Source organism: Cebus imitator, unplaced genomic scaffold (genome assembly GCF_001604975.1).
Source record: "Cebus imitator isolate Cc_AM_T3 unplaced genomic scaffold, Cebus_imitator-1.0 Scaffold138, whole genome shotgun sequence".
Classification (NCBI taxonomy): Eukaryota; Metazoa; Chordata; class Mammalia; order Primates; family Cebidae; genus Cebus; species Cebus imitator.
In genome coordinates this window covers 1,502,610-1,525,572 of record NW_016107453.1, presented here as the reverse complement: position 1 = coordinate 1,525,572, position 22,963 = coordinate 1,502,610, and the positions used below count along the sequence as shown (strand labels likewise).

Here is a 22,963-nt window from a genome sequence, read left to right as displayed (position 1 = left end):
TAAGGCATTTCAGGAAGTCACTTCAAACTATCAAAAACACAGTCCCCGTCCATGTTCCTTGAGTGGAGGCAGGAATGTGTTTACAGCCACTTTACAGTCCAAATGTGAACTGCAGAAAGTTTTCAAGTTAATGTAAGTTTACATTTTGAGTTTATATTTTAACTTGTCAAACTTTTATTATTGACTTGTAATAATAAAGATTTCACCTGCTGCACACATGGTTCTTAAAAACAATAATTTTATTGATGTTGGGCCAGCTTCTAATATGCTAGGAGGAACAATCTGATTTTATTTAGACTAATGAAATCCATAATTTGCAAACATGCTGAAGCTCTGCTTTATAGTAGTTAATTATAAAATGCACTAAGTGAATCTCTCCACTGTGAAAGACCCCAGTGTGCTTCCTAAGCTAAACTCAGGCAACTTAAAAAGCCAAGACCAAATATTCAGCTGAGACTTAGGAAGTGGTTGAGACACAACAGCAAAGCTGCCTGTGTTTTGGTGTGGTTAAAAGGTGTTCTCTGGTTGTGCTGATCTGTGTGTGACTCTGTTCCTGTAGATGATTAGATTAAACACGGCCGTATTTTGAGAAGCTGCAGAGGTTCTTGAAACACCACAGGCCAAAGCCAAATACACAGAATCAGATGTCCAGACTGCGTGTAAGATATGAAGTGAGAAGGAAACTAGAATTAAACTTGATATTTACCTGCAAACCCATTGCTTTAATCAACAAGCAGTTTGGAGCAAAGCCACACTATATCTTTCTTGGCCCCCAGGTGACATGTGAGAATATGTTTTTGCTATATGTTTGAGCGATATTGAGAGATTTTGTGTCTATCATCAGTTTTTTAAAAACTTAATTCCAATTCATGTTTCTCTAGGGGGAAACCTATAGTTTATCTGCCACATGTGTGGAAACCAGCAAATTCAAGGCGGCATAAAAAGTAAATCTATCACACGCTTGCTGAGTGATGTTTTTTTCTTTCATGTTTAGGAAATTTCCTCTTCCCTCCCAAATAAATAGTGTCTAGTAATATCAAAGTTTGTTGGCCGGTGTGGTGGCTCATGCTTGTAATCCCAATAGTTTGAGACTATCCCTGGCATCATAGTGAGATTCTGTCTCTACAAAAAATAAAAAATAAATAAATAAAATTAGCCAAAGGTGGTGGTGTGCTGTAGTCCCAGCTAGTCAGAAGACTGAGGTATGAGTATCACTTGAACCCAGGAGATGGAGGTTACAGTGGACTTTGATAGCACCACTGCACCCCAGCACTCCAGCCTGGGTGTTAGAGTAAGACTCTCTCTCTCTCTCTCTCTCTCTCTCTCTCTCCATATGTATATGCTCTATATATATATCTCTCTCTCTATATATATATATATACTCTCTCTCTCTCTCTCTCTCTCTCTATATATATATATATATATATGTTATATACTTTTACTTATGAGTATTCTTGTTCTCAGTGGTTATATATACATACCACTGAGAACAAGAATACTCATAAGTAAAAGTATATAACATATATATATATGTACAGAGAGAGAGAATATTTATATTCTGGGATTGTTATATATATATGTGTGTGTGTTTTATATATATATGTGTGATAAATATACACACACACACACACCACTGAGAACAAGAATACTCATAAGTAAAAGTATAGAACAATCCCAGAATATAAATGAGGACAATAAAGTTAGCTAACAATCAGTGGTTCTTTGATATATGTCAAGCACATATTCTAACCATTTTTTTGCATGTTTTATATAATTTAATTCTTACAAAATGCCATGAGGTAAGTACTATTAGTGGGTCACCAGAGAGAGATTGAAACCAACACACAGGGCAGTTTCTAAACCTAAGATCAAAATCTAATATACTGCTAACGTGAGATTCAAACCCAATCCATCTGGCTCCAGAGCTCAATATGTTTCTACCCTTCCAGAAAGTTTTCTTGGACAGTTTTTACTTTAAAGGATATAATTCTGAAATGGATTCAAAAGGATATTGACACAGCTAGTTATAAGGTGAAAAAGTCAGAGTTTCTTCCTTCCAAATTACATAATTGATACCACATTTACCATTCATGTTTAACGTTTTGAAATGGAAGTTCAAGAGTTTTATCACATTTATGTAAAGATTCGTGTTTGAATAAACACGTATGATCCAATTATTGGATCTTGTGGTTCCCTTCTTCAAGAATTCTAGGTTCTGATCCCATGTGAGCTGTTGACTAACTTTTAAACCCCTGGCAAGACCTTGCACCTCCATAATCCCAGCTGGAAAATTAGGTAAAATAAAAACATGACCTCATTAAGAAACAGATGCTTCATCTGAGCAGTGCTTTCCCAAGTAAACACATTACAGAGCTTCTTGTGACATTTTTTTAGGATGTGGTACTGTGTCCCCTTGACCATTGGTCAGTTTGGGATCAGGAGACAAGAGCTTGAAATTCTGTTTAATTTGCAGACCAAAGTTTAAAAAAACAACCAATTTCCTTCCTGAGGTTAATGTTGTAAGTCAGCCCTAGTTGTACAGTAATACCTGAGTTGAATAAGAAGCTGAACCAACAGTTTCCTTTTAAGCAATGTGTCTTCATCTAGCTGCACATTATCACAGATTTTCTAACACCATATTCTCTTGTGAATTTAAGAAAGCAAGGTGTTCTTTAAATTTGTACTGGGAATATCAAAAATAAAATTTATTTTGTAAAATGTTATCCCTTTGCCAATTCAAAAAGAGGATTTTCATGCCAGAAAAGTTGCTTTGCTATTTCTGAGCTAACAATGTAACTCAAACTCTCAGCCCTATAGACTTTGCTCTGACATAATTTATAATTATACTTATTTTCTTAGATTAATTCAAATAAACTCCTTTCTGATGTTACTTGCTGACAGACACTCAGCATGATTGTTGTATTTAAGATACGATTTAACATCTATTAAGAATAGATCAACAATATCTGACACAATTTACACCTTAGTTTTTACTAATTATTTCAAACAGTAAAATACAATTCTGGCCGGGCACAGTGGTTCATGCTTGTAATCCCAGAACTCTGGGAGGCCAAGGCGGGTAGATCAACTGAGGTCAGGAGTTCAAGACCAGCCCAGCCAACATGATGAAATCCTGTCTCTACTAAAAATACAAAAAATTAGCCGGGTGTGGTGGTGGGTGCCTGTAATGCCAGTTTCTCAGGAGGCTGAGGCAGGAGAATTGCTTGAACCTGGGAGGCGGAGATTGCAGTGAGCCGAGATCTTGCCATTGCACTTCAGCTTGGGCAACAAGAAACTCGGTCTCAAAAAAAGAAAAGAAATACAATTCTGAGATATCTATCACTTGGAAAATATTCATGGATTAGACAGGTGCATTATTCTCTGAACTTCATTCTGGCTTCTGTCTCCCCTTTCCAGTTAAAATCTTATTAAACATATAAATACAGAGGCAATTAACAAGTACTTCTATTACTCAAGTGTGCTTGGTCCTTAATTGCCTCAGGATTTTAGGTGACAAGCTTCCAATTACATCATCAAGTATTAAAGATAGCTGAGAAAGATAGTATTGTAAACAAAATTGCTCAAGCAAACTGCTTTTAGATCTTTTGGATGTCTGCTGATTATAAGTGGTCCTAAACACAAATCTTAATTCTTCCCTGAAGCAAGACCTTACTATCTCTGCTTTAAATCCTCTGCCTTTTCTCTAGCTAGGAGTTTTACGTCCTATTTTACTGAGGGAGCTTTCTCAAATCTCTGTCAAAATGGCTTTGAGTCTTCCCCACCCTTCTCTTGCAACACTGACTCTCCAAAAAAATCTTTCTCCTTCCAAGGGTAAGGATTGCTATATGGATTTCTGGATTCCATCCCCCTGCCTCCTCTAAAACCTCACCCTCAGCTAACTCTGTTGCTCTGTATTGCTCTAAAAACTCATCATAAAATACAATTTGATGTAAGCAACAAATTAATTTTGGCATTGTACACATTGTCTCCACACTCTTTTATATTCTTCATGTGTTGTTTTAGTCCCTGGGACAGGGATATCTAATCCTATCTGCTGCTAATGCTCCTGAGGTCTGCTTGTCCAAGAAATGCTTCATCTATAAGCCACACCATTCATTTTAAACATCTCTGTGAATGATTTATGAACAAACTCTTTCTGAAAAGGCAGATGTTTTCAAAGCTATTAGCTTTTCCAATTCGCCTTCACAATTCTTACTTGAAATACGCAGTTGTCTGCTGTGACATTGTATTTTAAATTCCCAGGATTCTGGATTTTCTCTGGTGGCTAGCTTTCAGTATCATAGTATGCTGTCTTTACTGTGAGCACTCCTTTAAAAGTGCTTATACTTTTGTAGACTTTTGCTATTTCAAGGCTGATTTCAACTAAGAGTCAATGTCTTAGCATAATTGCTTGGGGGCTCAAATTAGAAAATACCACTCCTTTTGCTGTTTACAGCCTTTAGAATGTGTGTCACGTCTTTCCTGAAGAGCATCCAAACATCCCTCACATTGATCTTCCCTTTCATATCCTGTCCAGCTCCTGAAGGGAAGTCACGTGGGTCTCTCGCCATGCCCTGATTCCAGCTACTCTGGAACTGGCTGCCTGTTACTTTGGGTGCTTAAGTGTTCTTCACATTGCCCGGGACTCTCACTGCCTATGAGACAGCATGCTTCTCCCAGACAGCTGTCAGGCTTTCTTCATGGAGGACGGAATGTTCATTCACCCTCCAAAGAGTTGATCTCTTTCAGTTGGCTCTAAGCAGCCTGTTTCTGTCTGACTTTTGGAGATCTTACAAAATTCGTATCCCCTTGCTGAGGTGAAACTAAGATTTGTTCATGCTTGAATGACAGTCTTTTCCAGTGGAATTTCTTCTATTCATCTTCAGTGGCAATTAAGCTATGGTGGAAAATGAATAAATTTTGGGAGCATAAAAGTCATAATAGTATATTAAATAGCATTCCAAAAGATTCATAAATGATGCCAAAATATTTAAAAATTAAATTGACTTGCTTGCATAATTGAAACCTTTAAAAGTTCATGCTTCACCTCTCTGTTTGAAAGAAAAAATTGAGGTATTTCCTCAGGCTCCTCAAAGTGAATTTGGTGTCTAGTGTGTGGCCTATATTTTAAATCAGAATTCTAAAATCTACCCTCCAAATGAAGTGAAAACCTCTTGATATAATAATAAAAAAAATTTGGAAAGTGCTCTGTATTTATATAGATTTGGAGGAAAAAACTATTACTCCATTAAATAAGTATAAATATCCTATGAAGTATATTGCAAAGGTCACATTTGTTAAGTATAAAACCTGTATTCAAATACATATTATGTTGCAGAGGTCACTTGGGGACACTTTTCTTCTCTCTCTTCTATGTCAGAGGAAAAAACTCAAGTGTGAAATTTCCACACATGTCCCTCAGAGTTAGTTGATAAATCTTCTATCTTGGAAAAGTTCAGGGAGTGCAGAGTGCATTATCAACATGTATTTCATGTACTAAGTAATTTTAAGTCATTTTTAATAGTACATGAATAAAAGATTCTATTTTTATTTCTGTGAGCAATGAGTTCCTTGAAAAACTCAACTAACCACTGAAAACTCAGATGAGTCCTTGCTAACTTCCTTTGCATGTTAATTAGGACATCTTTATACATAGACTATCATGCACATTTATGCTACTGACCAAACAAAATGTTAAGTGGTGGTGTTAAGTTTTCTCTAACAGAGAAAACTTGTTAGCCTAGTAAATATTGTTGAAGTAAATATCTGAATAAATGACATAAAAATGTGGAGACTTGGAAGGTCACTGAGCCCTAGCCACTTAATTTCAGGCATTACAGCAGTCAGTTGCTCAGTGGACAATTTTTTATGAGGTGTTGGTGATTTAACAAGTTGGCCCAAAGTAGTCAGAATCTAAAGTGAAAGATTTCATCTCTGTTGGGTTTTATGGGTGCACAGTGGACTCTTTTGCGAGGATGGCCAAAGTTTTCTGCATTTGGCATTCAAGAACCCAAGGAGAATGTAGTCATCTGTTTGCTATAGTGTTTTCTACATTTGTTTCAGTGGTTTGTGTATGATTCTAGAAAGCTTTGTTAAAAACACTACTAGGATGATTTGCTGTCTATTTTTTAGAGTTTGTAACTGCTCAAACTACTGTCCCATATGTTTTAAATAGCATTTTAAGTTTGTTGGGAGAATATCACTTTATCCTTAGACTGTGTGAAAATTGATCTTATATAATAAAAAGCAATTTACTTGGATTATAAGAATGAGATTATGGGCTCTGTGAAACAATATCTAGCTTGACTGGGATTGCAGAGAACATGGTTGATAGGCTTAAGCACAAATATCACCTGGCTGAGTGGTTTTGAACAGTCACAACAATCACTTGGGAAACCAAGGTGTTCTCTCTTCAGGCTCTCGAACTCCATGTTATTGGTATTTTAGACATTTTAAAATGTAAATGGGTATTTTGTCAAAATGAGCTATATGTTTGTGAGAATAGGAAACATTCATAACTCAGTAAATCACTAAAAGAAATAAACAGATGAAGCAAGCTTAGTTTTGCATGAAACTGGAAAGTTCCTCATTTCACCTCTCTTCTTTGTCTCCCCTAGTCCTCCTTTATATTAGCCACCTATTTCTTTGACTAATAAAATAAGTCACTGACATTCAAAAACCATCTATTAATTGTTTGCAACTTGCACAGCACTAAGCTCAATACAGAGGCTTCAACAGTACATGGGAGCAAGTAAACTTCGATCTCATGGGGCTTGATCAGAGGAGGCAGAAAATCAGACAATCAGAATGATACATGGTGAGGGCTATGACATAATCCCACAATTGTCTCGCAAATGCTAGATTCTAAATAAGGCTTTGTTTCCACATGTCATTAAGCATATGTGATCCAGATGAATTATGGGAACATCTACTCTTTAGTTTTTCAGTTTCCATCGAAATGTTCACCCAAAGTAATTGCTATACTAACTACATGAAACTTTATTTCCCTGGAGGTTCAGTCTTCAGGTGAGAAGTCAGTTAAAGTGAACTCATCTACAACTGGGGGTGAAAAATCAAGCCCTAGCATAATGATCATGGAAAAATAGAAATACACAGTCATGGGTTATTTATATTTCCTTTCTTCTCTCCCTTAGGACATCTACTTGGCCTCTCCCATGACGATTCCAAATTCTGTGAAGAGACCTTTGGTTCCACAGAAGATAAGCGCTTAATGTCTTCCATCCTTACCAGCATTGATGCATCTAAGCCCTGGTCCAAATGCACTTCAGCCACCATCACAGAATTCCTGGATGATGGCCATGGTATGTATCATTAAGGACAACATTGGCTGAGAAACAAAATTTGGGATTCTTAGGAGTTTGACTTCATTATATCCTCAAAATATTCATCTTGCCCTCTAAGACAATAGTTGTTTGCATAGTGTCAGAAGAAAGACCAAGGAAATTGATCATATGTGGGTATGTGCTGCCAACATCCTTGGTGGCATTTTAGCTATGGTATTTTGGCTTTTGAATTGAAAAAGTTCAAAGCAGAGGCAGTGTGGAAGACCACACAGAATGCCTCACTAGTGCCCTGAAAGCCTGGCTTTTATTCCTTCTTTCACCACTAGCTTCCTGTGAGAAGTTTGGCAGACATCTTGGTTTCCTTGCTATTAATATGACTTGCAGAAGTATTTGTTACAGGCCTATTATAGGGGTGCGGTTAAGGTGTAGGTGACAATTCTACTGGATACTTTTTATGGCAACCTAAAGCCAGAAGAGGAAGCTTTCTAGATTTGCACTGACTAGAAGAATTTGGTTTCATCCTGATAGCAGATTCTCCTGAAAGTGGAGTAAAAACTGCAGAACAGAAATAGAAAAGAATCTGAATGATGGGAAAACACTTTAAGAACTTCAAAAGAAAATTTTGGCTTCATCCTTCAAATACAGTTCGAGAGAACAGTGTACTTTATTAAATTCTGTAAGACTAGGATTAGTGCTGTAAATTATATGAACATACTGAGGAAGTTACAATTTTTAGAAATAATAAATCCCAACCCCTAAGTAATCTTGGAAACAAGCTGTTGCAAATTTCCTAGCATTCTTTAGTACTTTAAAGTAATAAAAACACAGGAGGGTAAATGCCTTGGCCTTGGAAAGAATCTTCAGAGATCAGGTAGCCAAAATTTCCTCTTTTATAGAAATGGACATATTCTCATTTCTTTTATGTTCTCTTAAGATTCATCTTTCTAAAACTAGCAGTTAAATGAAATATGACAGAAATTATTAATCATAACAATTTTCTATAAAATTATCTAATGATGTATGGTCCAAAGTTGAATAAAGAGTATCTATGAAAACTGTCTTTTTCCCAGTTCCACAAAGCTTATGATTTAATATTCCCCTAATTTTTAGTATGTTGTCTTTTTTGAACTGTGGCTACATAATACCAGAAAAAATAGCAAATTCAAATTATTTCAGACACAAATAAATTCAGCTGCACAGTTCTCTGATACCACGGAGCCAAAAATCTGTTCATTAACTCATTTTTACTCCATTAGTGGTGAACAGGTAAGGCTTTAGCTGCCTGTTACTACATATTTATATGTCTCATTTCCAGCTTGGTTTAAAATATATCTCACTACAAAAAAAATGTTCTTTTTTAGTTGAAAGAATATCTCAATAATTTAAAGACTTGGAAACAACACTAAGAATTAATGTATGAAGCTTTCCTTTAGACCAATAATACAATGGTAATTTTATGTTTAGCTCAGTTTACATTGTGGATTAAATGTGGATAAAGTCCTAAAATAAATATTCCTTATAGTCATCCTATCTACATTGATCAGATCAGTATCTCATAAAGTCCTTCTTGGGTGGAATCTTAAGTCTCCACTCATAATATTGCTTTTCTGTTTTACTTCTTTTCAGGTTTTCTGAAAATAAAATAACATTAATATTTTATTTCAAAATCACATGTTACACATTCCAAGAAGTTGAGCTAAACCTTGAATCACTAAATGAATGGATTTAGTTGCTAAGGCAGCAAATACTTATGGCTAAAATGGGACCAAATTTTTTTCCCTGTGCAAGTATTAGGTCAGCTAATTACAATGCTGTGGAGAATTTTGTTCCTAATTTTGAAATGATTCATTTATTTCATGTTTATGGAATTTGTGATCTTAATTTCTATGCAGTAAATAATGCTTTTGGCATTGTCTTCATTTTTTTAATATTAATTCTATATTTTAAAAAGTCCATGCTCTGAATTTTTAAAGATTTCATAACAAATTTACATATTTTTATCTCTCTGTTTCTGTTCCAAAGAACTCATGATAGAAAACAACTAAGAAAACAATTTTAATAGAAATAGATCTTATTCATTTGCACTAATAAAAAAGTATCTGAATTCTCATATGTATATTAAATAAATAAATTCAATTATTACCAAAATTCCTTTAACAGAAGATGCTTATAGTTTACTTATTTACTTTATTTCATCCAATCTAGATTTTTTCACTTTTGAATATGTTGGTTTGGTTAGACAGTCTTTTATTTCAATAAAAATCCTATTTTATCAGTAGCTTATAATATGAATAAAGTAAGTTCAGAATAACAAAAAACAAAGAAAAGCAGGTGGCACAATGACAAAGCTCAGTTATGTCTTACTTCCTTTCAAAAGAGCATACTCAGATACAGAATTGAAACAGTGGTACTCCCTGTAGTGCTATTACTTAAAGATGAATTGAAATAACTTAATAACTTTTAAATTGTAACCAGAAAGCTGAATTAAGTCAATGTAAGTGAAAGTGTGGCCAAAGAAACTACTAAACCCACTGTAGAGATTATTGAGATTCTAACATTTCAGCCACAGAGCATGGGAGAGAATAAGAAGACAGTCAAAGCCCAGGATGATAGAATAACAAACAGATGTGTCTTTGTTAGAAGACTAAATGATATCAGAAAACCATATTATAAAACCTTTTAACTTTACTCATAGGAAGCTACATAGGCTTCTACTCAGAAGTAGAATTCATATTTTACAGTTCTACCATTTTTCTGTTCTAATTTTCTAGGCCACTCAACATTTTAAGCAATAAAATAGTCATAAGGGGTGAGGATGCAGAGACTTTAGACAGGTAATCTGAGAGCAAGAAATGATATTATTTGACAATAAGAGAAGAGCTGTAAATATCAGCTGTAAAACATGAAAGGCACAGTGGTCTGGTACCATTTTCTAAAGGTCAAAATCCCTATCTCAAGCACGGTCCCTCAAGTCAGTGCTATATTTCAGCACGATACAATAATTGACACACAGGAAAAAAATGATTTTCAGTTATTTAGGAAAGTTAAACTGTGACTACTATAAAGGCAGAAAAGCAATTGCTAGTTTTAATCAGGTAATCTCGTAACACATATACCATTTTCCAATGGTACCTAAAGAGCACATTATAAACGGGAAATCCATTTACATCTAATATCTCATCCCTCCTCCTCCCACCTCCATCAATACTGGAGAAATGAGATCGGAGAGTAAAATTAAATTCAAAGCATTTGATTTATTTTCAAAATTATTAGCCATAAGTAGCTGGACATTTGTAGCACTTGTCTACTGCCAAATTTAAATTCATTAGTACTGAGTGTTTCCTGATTTAGTTCCAACAAGAAATATGCAGCAATTAGGTTATGGTTGAAAAACCAGTGTGCTCAATCTAAAGTCACTGTGTCTGCAGATCTGTGATTCAGAAAAGGAGAAGTCATGTCTCAAGAGACCCCCTCCTCCCAATCTTGGCCAAGATACTTGTAGACACTCTTCAGTGTTTTTACAAGCTGGCTCTAGGCAAGCTGGCTAGGAGTATGAGCCCCAAAAATAAAGGTAAGCACTGGCAAAGAAATTGTGCAGTGAAAGCAGGTTATTGAATTTCCTTTCTCAAATGCTTCCTAACCTTGAGTCCAAAAAAAGATAGCTGTGTCTGCTGTGTCCCTGAGTTCACAGTGCCAGACGATGAGAAAGGCCACCACTTATGTAGATAAAGCCCAAGAACACTCACAACACAGGTTGCTAAGGAAAATCTATAGACGGTTTTGAAAATTTGACATGTAATATAAAGAGCTAAGTTTATAGCTACTTACTGAACACAGAACTTTGTACATAAAATGATATTGGAAAACCAGTTCTCTGTATCTTTTGTTAAGTATAGACTGTAAAGCTGGCCAGGGGAGCTTAACATCAGCTTTTAAGGTGGTGGTAATAAAATTCAAAGCCAACACTATGGTTGCATCTTGATTTTCATAATAAATATGCTCTTTAATAGAGTGTGCAAATAAGACATATAGTTTAAGGCTACGATGACTTCCTTACTTACTTAATTTATTTATATATTTATTTATTTTTGAGACAGAGTTTCACTATTCTTGCCCAGGCTGGAGTGCAGTGGCACTATCTTGGCTCACCACAACCTCGACCTCCCGGGTTCAAGTGATTCTCCTGCCTCAGTTTCTGAGTAGCCAGGATTATAGGCATGCACCATCATGCCTGGCTCATTTTGTATTTTTAGTAGATATGGGGTATCTCCATGTTGGTCAGGCTGGACTTGAACTCCGAATCTCAGGTGATCCACCTGCCTCGGCCTCCCAAAGTGCTTGGATTACAGGGGTGACTTATATTTTTAAAACATTCCTTTCTCCTTTGTCACAGAGAATCTTTAACTTAATTTCCCTGCCATTACATCTGCTAAACAGTGTACTTATTGCATCTAACAGCTTCACACCCAGACCCATTGAGTTGCTTTTGAACAAAAAATGTCTGTCTTTTTGAAGTGCCCTTGTTCATTCATCTATCACTGGGTCCAAAATGAGTGATCAAAGAGCAGACAAATGCACCCATTTTTCTTTTAACATTAGACATTCAAGTAAAGACCTAAAAGCAGAGGGGCAAGGGTAGGCAGATGAAGAGAGGAAGCAAACGGTGATTGTAAGCAGTGGACTTAGGCTTCTTTGGATGAGTTTCATTAGGAACATTAAGTGATTTCTCCTAGATCATGAATATTTGGGTCAATGCTTAATTTCATACCTGAGCATTGAAAAGGAAGGAAAGACAGAAATAACTTTAGTGTTAGAAATAGGAAAGAAAATATTGAAAATAATAAAGAACAATAACTTTGAGCCTGGGCATGGTGGCTCACGCCCTGTAATCCCAGCACTTTGGGAGGCCAAGGTGGGCAGATCACCTGAGGTCAGGGGTTTGAGATCAGCCTGGTCAACATGGCGAAACCCTGTCTCTAGTAAAAAGACAAAAATTATCTGGGCATGGTGTTGTGCACCTGTAGTCTCAGCTACTCAGGAGGCTAAGGCAGGAGAATCACGTGAACTCGGGAGGTGGAGGTTGCAGTGAGCGGAGATCACGCCACTGTACTCCAGCCTGCTGGGCAACAGAGCTAGACTCCATCTCAGAAAAGCAAAAAGAAAAACAAAAAGAACAACAACTTTGATAATTTTGATTAATCATTAATACAAGAGACAAATAGTACTATAAGTCAGATATATAAAACTACAGATTTTTCTGTTCCATTTCCTGGAGGCATAACATTCCTTCCATCACATATTAGTGGACTTCTGCCACCATGGAAAGACTAACACATTTTCTTACAGTTTCGTCTCAAATCACAGCATTTTACTTTTTAATTTTTTGTCTTATTTTAGCCATTTGGTTCAACATGAATGGTAAAAACATGTATGCAGTATGCACACATTAATATTGACTTTCTTTTCTTTTCCTTTTTTTTTTTTTTTTTTTTTTTTTTTTTTTTTTTTTTTTTTTTTTTTGAGATAGAGTTTTGCTCTTTGTCCCCCAGGCTGGTGTGTAATGGCTTGATCTCAACTCACTGCAACCTCTGCCTCACAGGTTTAAGCAATTCTCCTGCCTCAGCCTCCCGAGTAGCTGAGATTACAGGTGCCCACCACAATACCAAGCTAATTTTTGTATTTTTAGTAGACGAGGTTTCACCATGATAGTTGTTAGGCTGGTTGTGAGCTCCTGACCTCTGGTGATCCACCCACCTTGGCCTCCTATACTGCTGGAATTTCAGGCGTGAGCCACCACGCCTGGTCTTTCTTTTATAATCTATCCATTTATATATACACAATGTTAAAACAAAATTTAAAAAGGAAGAAGGAAGGAAAGGAGAGAGAGAGTGAGGGAGGAAGAAACTTGCCAATTTGTGGAACAGAACAAACACAAAATCTTGGCAGCAAGGCCCAGATCAAATTTCAGACTGCGATGAATTGAAAAATATGTGAAGTAGATGTGAAGAACTGATTGAAAATAAAAGTAAAACAGATTAAGAAAAAAATCAGCAGTAGGTTGGATGCCTCCAGAGGTCATTAGAAATGATACCAAAAGGTTGACCCATTTCCCCTTATGCCCCTCCCCCAAACTGTATACATTTTTTAAAAATAGAAAAGGTATATCTAATCTCTTATTACTTAGATTTTAAATATTTTATACTATGAGATTCAGACTTAGGCTCATATTGATGTGTTATTGTTTCTTGTACTGATTTTTGTTATTGATTCATGGCATCATTCTAACATTTGATAGAGATGCTTGTACCTATTTTGTTGCAAAAGTACATAATTCAATGTAAAAATGAAATAATATATACTTTGGCATAAACAAAAATTGATGCAGCTACAAATCCTAGTACTGAGAATGCTGGAGTAACACAGTAATTGCAATTCTGAAATAAATTATTTTAAGCAAGAAAAGGTCATTGCCATATGTACTACCTCTAAGGGAAAATTATAGAGCTGATGTATCTTATTTTTAATAGAAAGTAAATGTGTCATTTATTTTTAAAAGTTGTACTTCTAAATTAAGGGTTGTAAAGAGATGCCACATCTTGAAGTCTGCTGGAAGCCAATTTCAAATTGTTTGCATTATGCTTTTTTCACTTGTCATCTACGAGTGAGATAGAACAGGTGTCAGTGACTGTGTATGCGTAGTCAGGTGGTGAGTTATTTTGGCTCCAGCAAAATGAGGGTAAACCCATGCCACGTGCATGCATACATGGTAAAGACTTCCTAGCTAATATTTAGTTACCCAGGCTTACGGTCTGTGCTTTTTAGTAAAATAAAAAAGAAGTTTCTTAAAACAGCACTTTTGAAGAATTGGAAAACATTCTTGCAGACTCAGAGATTTGTTGACAGTCTTCTAACATCAGCAATCTGCCAAGCAACCCCTGGTTCACACAGTGCTCCTTTTTTTATTCTGGAAAGAAGATAACGCTTTTCATGGAATTCTGAAGCCCGAATCACATTCTATCTTATAAACAAAGCCTAGTGAGCTTTTACTATCATTCTTTCATATTGACTTGATGTTGATGTTTTTCTTTTAACTTGATGTTTTTCTCCCAGAGTTCTCTTTGGCTGGATACTTATTTTTAATGCTTTTTCTGGCTTGCCTTAAGAAGCTTTACCTCTTCAAACATTCTGGCTCAGAGGCTAAATAGGAACTTTGCTCTTTATTCATTTTCATATAATGTCCCCAACACAGATTGACAAATTCTAAGATATTCACTTGGAAGAAATTTGAATGTACCCTTAAAAATTTATAATATACTTAAAATGTGCTGAATATTCTGTTTCTCAGTGGAACATAAGATTTTGAATATGACTGTTTTTGTTGAATAAAAAGAGTAACTAAGACATCTAAAAGGTTGTTAAATATTTCATTGTTTTGTATTTTTCTGGTCACCCTTAATTCTCTGTTAGCTAATTTCACATTTACAGTAACACAGTGAGAAGAGAAACATTATGCGGATCTTGAAAATAAATTATGGAGAGGCTAGCTAACTTAGCCAGGAGCACTCAACCATTTAGTATTTCACCGGAGTAAGACTGCAGATTGGGTGTTTCTTCCATTAAGCTCAATATCCACCGTTTAAAGGATCCTTACACATGGTTGCCCTTCAGCAATACAATCAGGCAGCTACTCACATGCTAACAGAAGCCATATGGCATCTGAAGAGGGGGGCAGGCTCTGAGCATAAAACCGCAACAGCTGTGTGACCTTGGGTAACTGGTCTGCTGGTCTACCTCTTTTGTGCCTCAGTTTTCTTATCTGTAGGATAAATAAAATGTGTACTATAATCTGCCTGATGGGGTTGTGGTGGTGAGCGTTAAATAAGCTAATACATGTAAAGAACGGAGAATAGTGTGTGTAACTAATATTTGTTATTTTTATTGCTATTGTAATCATTGTGTAAATCCTAAAATCAAGTAAACAGAAAAATACAGAAACAGATGGGCAATGCTTATGCACGTGTGTGACAAAAGAAAATTAATGATGTTAACTCACTGGACAGGGACTCTTAGGGAAGCTTTTATGGGGACGGAAAAGAGAGAGCAAAGCACATTTAATGTTCTGGATTCTCATTGTCCATGTTTCAGCTTCTATAGAACTCCCATCTCACCCCGATGCCTATATACCTTCATATATGATGCAGTGAGACACGTACATGGTTTTAGCAGGTACACTCCAAATACCCAACAAACACCAATTCTATTAAATAGACACGAAGAGGAAAAGAATATAAAGACTAGACTAATCCTAAATTATCAAAGATTTTTTTTTCTTTTTTCACTGCTCCTTTGTTCTGCAAATCTTGACAGCTTTTTATTAAAATTTTTATCAGTCTGGGAGAAACACTTTATCTCTTTGACTTAATTGGAAGGCCTTGAGGGGTAGATCTGAGTCATTTTTCGGTATTTCCAATGCCTAGTGTGTTTTCTAGAACATTGTAGGTGCTGAGCAAATGCCTGTCGAATGTGCAAGAATGAATGAGGAGCCAGCTTGGCTATTATTTATGGAATCCGTGGAAAGGAGACATGTGATAGGCACATGGGGAAGGGGTGAGTTAGAAATGGAGAATGGGTTATACAAATAGAGTGCCAAGGACAAACTCTGTTTCTCAAAGTGGTAGAGTAAATGTGTCATTACCATTATCACTATTACAGTTATACTAAAATTCCTCATCCAATTTCCTCTAGGCCTATCCCAATTTTGTTTAGTGCCTTAGCACAAAGGCTAAGTTCACAACTAATCACTAAAAAACCATTTTATTTCATCACACCCCTGCCAACCCCATTGTTATAGACACTCCGGAGCGTATCACTCCTGAGAACCCTGGAGGGTATCATGGGCCCAGTGAGGTGCCTGGCCTTGTCCCCACGGAGTCCCTCTCCAGAGCATTACACTGTGGATTCGTGGGTGCCTCATGCTCCAACACCAGCCGGGACATTTTGTTTTCGGATCCATGATTTTAGCTGTTTGAAACCTAAACACAGAGCAGTGGTCAATCTCAGTTATTCTTGTAGGTAACTGTTTGCTGGATCTACCGCGAAAGCAGATCCTGGGCCCCGAAGAACTCCCGGGACAGACCTACGACGCCGCCCAGCAGTGCAACCTGACCTTCGGGCCCGAGTACTCGGTGTGTCCCGGCATGGACGTCTGTGCTCGCCTGTGGTGTGCCGTGGTGCGCCAGGGCCAGATGGTCTGTCTGACCAAGAAGCTGCCTGCCGTGGAAGGGACGCCTTGTGGAAAGGGGAGAATCTGCTTGCAGGGCAAGTGTGTGGACAAAACCAAGAAAAAATATTATTCAGTAAGTGATTTTTCTCATCAGCCAAGGCCTGGAAGTGAAGTACATTCTTGTGATGGGTATGGGCACTGTCCTCAGAAGCATTTATTTTCTAATTGAAAAGCTTTTTCTGGATGGGGGCAGTGGCTCATGCCTGTAATCCCAGCACTTTCGGAGGCCGAGGTAGGCGGATCACAAGGTCAGGTGTTCGAGACCAGCCTGGACAACATGGTGAAACCTTGTCTCTACTAAAAAACCTCAAAAATTAGCCGGGCGTGGTGGTGCATGCCTGTAATCCCAGCTATTCAGGAGGCTGAGGCATGAGAATTGCTTGAACCCGGGGGCGGAGGTTGCAGTAAGTCGAGATGGCACCATTGCACTCCAGCCTGGGCAACAAGAGCAAAACTCGGTCTCCAAAAAAAAAAAAAAAAAAAAAAAAAAAAAAAAAAAAAAAAAAAAAAAAAAAAGAAAGAAAGAAAGAAAAGAAAAGAAATAAGAAATGAAAAACTTTTCCTTTCAAGACCTATTTACACCTGCTTCTTTCACCTGCAGTGGTCATTCTCAGTGATCAAATAAGGGGAAAATGCAGATACTAGGGATTTCTTTGCAGATTACATCTTTTAACAAACACTTGTGTAACTCAGATTCTGTCCAATTGAGACCCCATGTAGGACCCTATTAATTGCTTTTGAGAAGTTTACTTTCAAACTTGCCTTGCTAACGTTATCAGAATATAGGTATTTAAATTCAGTAAGAAGGTCATAACAGAGCTGACACATGTGGTCCTTGTACATATTTGGTGAGCTCCAGATGTCACTTTCTTCCTCTGGACAATAAGTTAATCTAAATTTAGGAGCTAAAGTAACTTATGGCTGCTCCAGGGAAACACCTCTGCCACCACATACACAGTCCAACTTCAGGTCAGTGACTGCCCTATTAATTTTCAAGGCCTAAGTAAAATATGTGCTCCCTCTCAACCCACAAGATTTGCGAAGTTCCTGAAAGAGAATTTTCATGTGCTCATTGCCTGTGTCTTTCAGGGTATCACCCAACCATGCATGGTCAGATAGCCTGACTGAGTCAGTCAGAGCTGGTACATATACCCTCTCAGCAAAGCAGTTGATCATATTCTTCCTTTCAGAATCTCTAAGCTCCCTCCAAGAATGTGTCCAGAGAAATAGACTTAGGTTGCCATAAAAGGGCTTTTTTTTTTAAGGGGTGTGTCTGCATGCATGGCCTGAGTGTAGTTCAGAATCTGTCACATCTAATTAGGAATTAAGCCAAGTTGGGTCCGTCCGATACATTTATGTACGTCATAGAGTCAGTCACAGACAGAATGTGGGATATCAACAGAGGGACTACAGAGTTTTACTGCTAAAGAGAGAAAGACATGCAAACACAATTAAATAATGCCCAGTGTCACATAGATCCTTCAGCATTACACATTTCAATAAAGATCCAAGATCAGAGTGGACAAAAAGTTATGATGGTTCAGTGATTTTAACAGAGTTGGACCATATCAGAAGACATAATTTAAAATGACCCATAGAAACCAGGAGGTAATCTTTGTGGTGTGCTCAGTACTTAGAATGACGCTTTCAGATCCTCTAGCACTGGAGTGGGGAGGGTGGAAAAGATGAACTGCTTAGAATTGGAAATGTGTTGCATTTCCAAAGCATGATCATGCTAAATTCAGTGAAAATATAACTGTATCTGTGACAAAGTTTCCACTCTGTCATTAAATGCAAGTGATTTCCAAATGCACATTTTGAATGTTTTTCTCTCATCTGAGTTAAAATATCTTCTATTTTCTATTTCAGACATCAAGCCATGGCAACTGGGGATCTTGGGGATCCTGGGGCCAGTGTTCTCGCTCATGTGGGGGAGGAGTGCAGTTTGCCTATCGCCACTGCAATAACCCTGCTCCCAGAAACAACGGACGTTACTGCACAGGGAAGAGGGCCATCTACCGCTCCTGCAGTCTCACACCCTGCCCACCCAATGGTACGCTGCCCCCCAGTGCCAGCAACCATCACAGGCTACATGTCATTTGTATTCTAGCAATAATAAACAGGGGAAGCTGGGAAACTAACATTAATCTTATACTACACAATTCCACCCATATGCAGATCAATTACAAACACGTATGTGATTTTTAAGCTATTATTATAAGCAATAGAGTATTCAGAGATGGAATGAATAATCACCATTTTGAACTCTATGTCTAGATAAAATCCATCAACATTGGTGAGTAAAGACTATGGGGAAAAAAAAAAAACTCAATGTTTGCATCTTTCCCTTATAATTAATTTAATCACACAAGAATATACCTAGGTTGCAGAACTGATAAGGTAATACTGTAACATGTTTGTTTTCTAGGTAAATCATTTCGTCATGAGCAGTGTGAGGCCAAAAATGGCTATCAGTCGGATGCAAAGGGAGTCAAAACTTTTGTGGAGTGGGTTCCCAAATATGCCGGCGTCCTGCCAGGGGACGTGTGTAAGCTGACCTGCAGAGCCAAGGGCACTGGCTATTATGTGGTGTTTTCTCCAAAGGTAACTACACACCAACTGTTCAGAAGCAGTAGGCCTATTGGTGGAAATTATTTGGTTGAAGGAAGCCTGCAGATGCCAAATGTAAACAGTTATTAGTTTGGGGTCAGTTAGACTTTTGAAGGTTTTTATTTTCATCTCTATAACTTCTATATTTTCAAGCTTTATACAATGAATAAAAATTATTTCCTAAACAGAACAAGTAAATGTTTTAAAAGCTATATTTAAAAGGTGTAACTCCCTGTCAAGGAAGGCAAAGTGTGACCTTAACTTTAAAGTAACCATGAAAATAACTAGTATTTCCTAAGCGCCATTGTAAAGGAGATTGTAAGGCAAGAAAACTTTCTCTGTTTTTCTATTATTTACTTAAGAATTCCTCTTTTGAGCCATGAGGATGGGTTTCAAGATCATATACCTCCAACTCAGGGTTTTGAATAAGTCTTAAACCCTTAATATGAATCAATGTCCCTCTAGGTATCTATATTACAATATTTGTGTATGGAATATGCCTTATTTTTGCAGTTGAGCGTTTTCTAAATCTATAGCAGAGTTTTATTCTTATGATCAGTATTATACAGCAATTTATAAATTTGTAAATAGTTGCTACATTTAAAGTCACCTCTGAAATTTGGTCTTCAGAGATTTATAGCATGTTATTGAGAAACAAGCTAGTGTCCAACTTATATAATTTTTTAAATATCATGGTTTTATTAGAAAATAATACATTTTTATTTAAAAGTACTACACAGAAATAAAAACATGAAAATACCACCATCTACAGAGCTATTAACCTGATGAAGTATATTCTACTTCAATTCACACACACACACGCACATGCATAAAAAGAGTTTTCTATGTACATAAATATAAAATGTATAGGCTTATTTATATATATATATATATATGTGTGTGTGTGTGTGTGTGTATATATTATATATACTCACATGCACAAGCCAGAATCTATATACACTGTTTTATAACTAGCTTTTTACCTATACACTAATCCCTTTACTAAAAATATATACAGTCTCTTCCAGAATTATGTTCCTGTAACTTCCCCAGACTCGTTCGTCTACACTAATTTGGTTGTCTCTATTTCAGTGTCTGACAGTTCAACACACAGTAGGGAATGCTCTCCAACCATGACATAGCTTTGAATGTCAAGTTCAGATTTTCAAATTTATCATTATAATAACAATTATGCAACAAAGAAGGATCTTTGCGTTCTCAAGGCTGCTCATATTCACTTTTATACAGATAGTCCAAAACGCTAAGTGAAAAGACTACTTCTATCACTGTAAAAAGCCACAATTGTACCCTGAGAATGTAGTATACATACAAAAACGTAGATGCATACTTTGTGTCTCCTAACACATTCAGAGGTATGCTCAAGAGAATATGTGTAACCTAGGCTTATCCGAGAATGCTTTCTGCCAATATGTCAAGGATTTTTCAGCTAGATACTTCTGGAAACTATGTTTTTTGGCTTTTATTCTTAATGTATTGTCTATGCCAATCAAACCCAAAAAATCGCAAATAAGAACTTACTAGTTGACCAAAAGAGCAAATATCGACACACACATTTCCTTCTGCCGATGTGTTTGCATGCTTCAGGTGACCGATGGAACTGAATGTAGGCCGTACAGTAATTCCGTCTGTGTCCGAGGGAAGTGTGTCAGAACTGGTTGTGACGGCATCATCGGCTCAAAGCTGCAGTATGACAAGTGCGGAGCATGTGGAGGAGACAACTCCAGCTGTACAAAGATTGTTGGGACCTTTACTAAGAAAAGGTAATGTGATAGAACCTTTGCCTTCATGTGAATTGAACAAAGCTGTAGGCTCTTACAAAATTGAGAAGAGGGACTCATATTACATCTTAAGTTATCTGTAGGAGGAGGACTAAGGTGGCTCTGGTAACACATTTTGAATATGAGAAGGAAGAGAGAGGAGATGAGTAAAATTCTGGTTGCTCAGGGAAAACTCATGGTGCTTCTGGAAGCAGATAAACTGCAGTAGCCATGGGCATCAACAGCTTGCAGAGTCAGAAAACTGAAAAGAAAAAGCGGGTGACATTCTACTTTAGGGCTATCTTGCAGATCTATTGTTGTTCCTAAAACAATTTAGAGAAAATTGGCTGGTTTCTATCTTAACTATATTTTTCAAAACAAATTCTCCGTACACTGTGTTTTTTTTTTTTTTTTTTAAGAAAACATTTCTTCTTGCAAAATGTAAGTTCACTGCAGTGGTGTGGGCAACAATCCTATTTTATAGTGAAGTATCCTGGTTTATATCCACTCTCTAAAGAAATGTATACAGCAATGTCTGTCTCCTGCTTCCTCTTGTGGTACTAGATTACACTTTAAATATTCAAGTTTATAAAGTACCAATTTCTAGCATAAAATATGCTATTAGCTAGGATGGCTGAGTTGGCTACAGTCTGATAAAATACAGGCTTACTCCTCCTCCTCTCCAAATCACTCTTAGGCTGAGCGTTATTCATTGAATGTATCTGTGTTGTCTGTAAGTTGAAAGTAATATACAAACCAAATTAACAATAGGATTTGTTAAAATAATTAAACATGTTAATGTAAAAAAACTATAAGTTATTTCTGATGTGATTTGAAAATATATGGCTGAAAAAAATTTTTTGAGTTAAAATATGCATTACTAATTCTATTTGCTAATGAAATGACAATTATTCACCTAATTGTGTTAGAACTTCTATGTCAAAAACCCTGCATATCCAATTATATCCTACATTTTTATATGTTTAAAAGGTATAAAACACCTTAGAGATGATCACTTCAACCTTTTGTTTTAAAAATGAGATGGACTGAAAATTTAGGAGTTAGCCAATCCTCCATGGCTGATGAAAACCAGAGAAGAGCAGACACCATAACCGAAACCCTAGACTGCACAGGTCATTTTGAGAAAAAGAAAAAGAAGAAAGGAAAGAGAAAAAGAAAGAAGGGAAGAAAGAAAGGTAGAAAGAAATAACAAAAGAGAGAAAAAGAAAGAAAGAAAAAAGAAAAGAAAAGAAAAAAAAGAGAGAGCGAGGGAGGGAGGAAGGGAAAATAAAGAAAGAGAAGGAGACAGAGAAAATTCAGGAATTATATTAGAAACAAAAATATTTTTAAAAAGTAATACCTTATATACTATGTGGTATATTTTCTCTCCTATATAGTTATAAATCCCTTTTCAAAATGCTAAATTTAGCATTTTATGTTTTTGCGTTGACAACTAATATCTGCACATTTTTTCACAAGAAAAGATGAAGAAACTCATTATAGCAACAAGTGGTATGCAATGTAATCACTTGCAAATTGGTTTGACCAAAATAATATTATGGTGCAAACGATCTGTTTGAGTCATTAAAATTAATTACCTATGGAGGCCATAGTAACTTATATGATTTATAAAAAAAGAACATTGATCTCAGGCTGGAAGATTTGTAATCAAGCTTTGGCTGATTCCCTGGCCATGTCCTTGGATTGCTACCTAATTTCTTTACCATGAGAGTTACTCAAAAGTAAGGTGGAAAAAAAAAGTAAAGTGGGAATACTAGTAATTATTATCATACAGTTAATAAAACTGTTGTGAAGATGAAATGGGTTAATACATATTAAAATATTTCATCAAGTTTAAGCCTATTCACAAGATGACATTAATCTTAACTCACCCCTCCCTCAGTTTTCCTCATCTTAGTAAATGGCAACTCAGTCTTTTCACTATTGGAGCCAAAACTTTGCAGTCATAGTTCGCATCTCATTTTCTC

The 22,963-nt window shown here is 36.6% G+C and overlaps 1 protein-coding gene across 2 annotated transcripts in view; it reads left to right on the top strand.

Moving 5' to 3' along the window:
• Positions 1–22,963, top strand: part of ADAMTS5 (ADAM metallopeptidase with thrombospondin type 1 motif 5) — a 51,679-nt gene that overhangs the window by 18,212 nt on the left and 10,504 nt on the right. For both annotated transcript variants that reach the window (XM_037743249.1, XM_017541913.2), the window contains 5 exons: positions 7,155–7,322; positions 16,377–16,660; positions 18,457–18,640; positions 19,016–19,191; positions 20,803–20,978. In XM_037743249.1, coding sequence (XP_037599177.1) covers positions 7,155–7,322; positions 16,377–16,660; positions 18,457–18,640; positions 19,016–19,191; positions 20,803–20,978 — 988 coding nt within the window. The remainder of the gene's footprint in view (positions 1–7,154; positions 7,323–16,376; positions 16,661–18,456; positions 18,641–19,015; positions 19,192–20,802; positions 20,979–22,963) is intronic.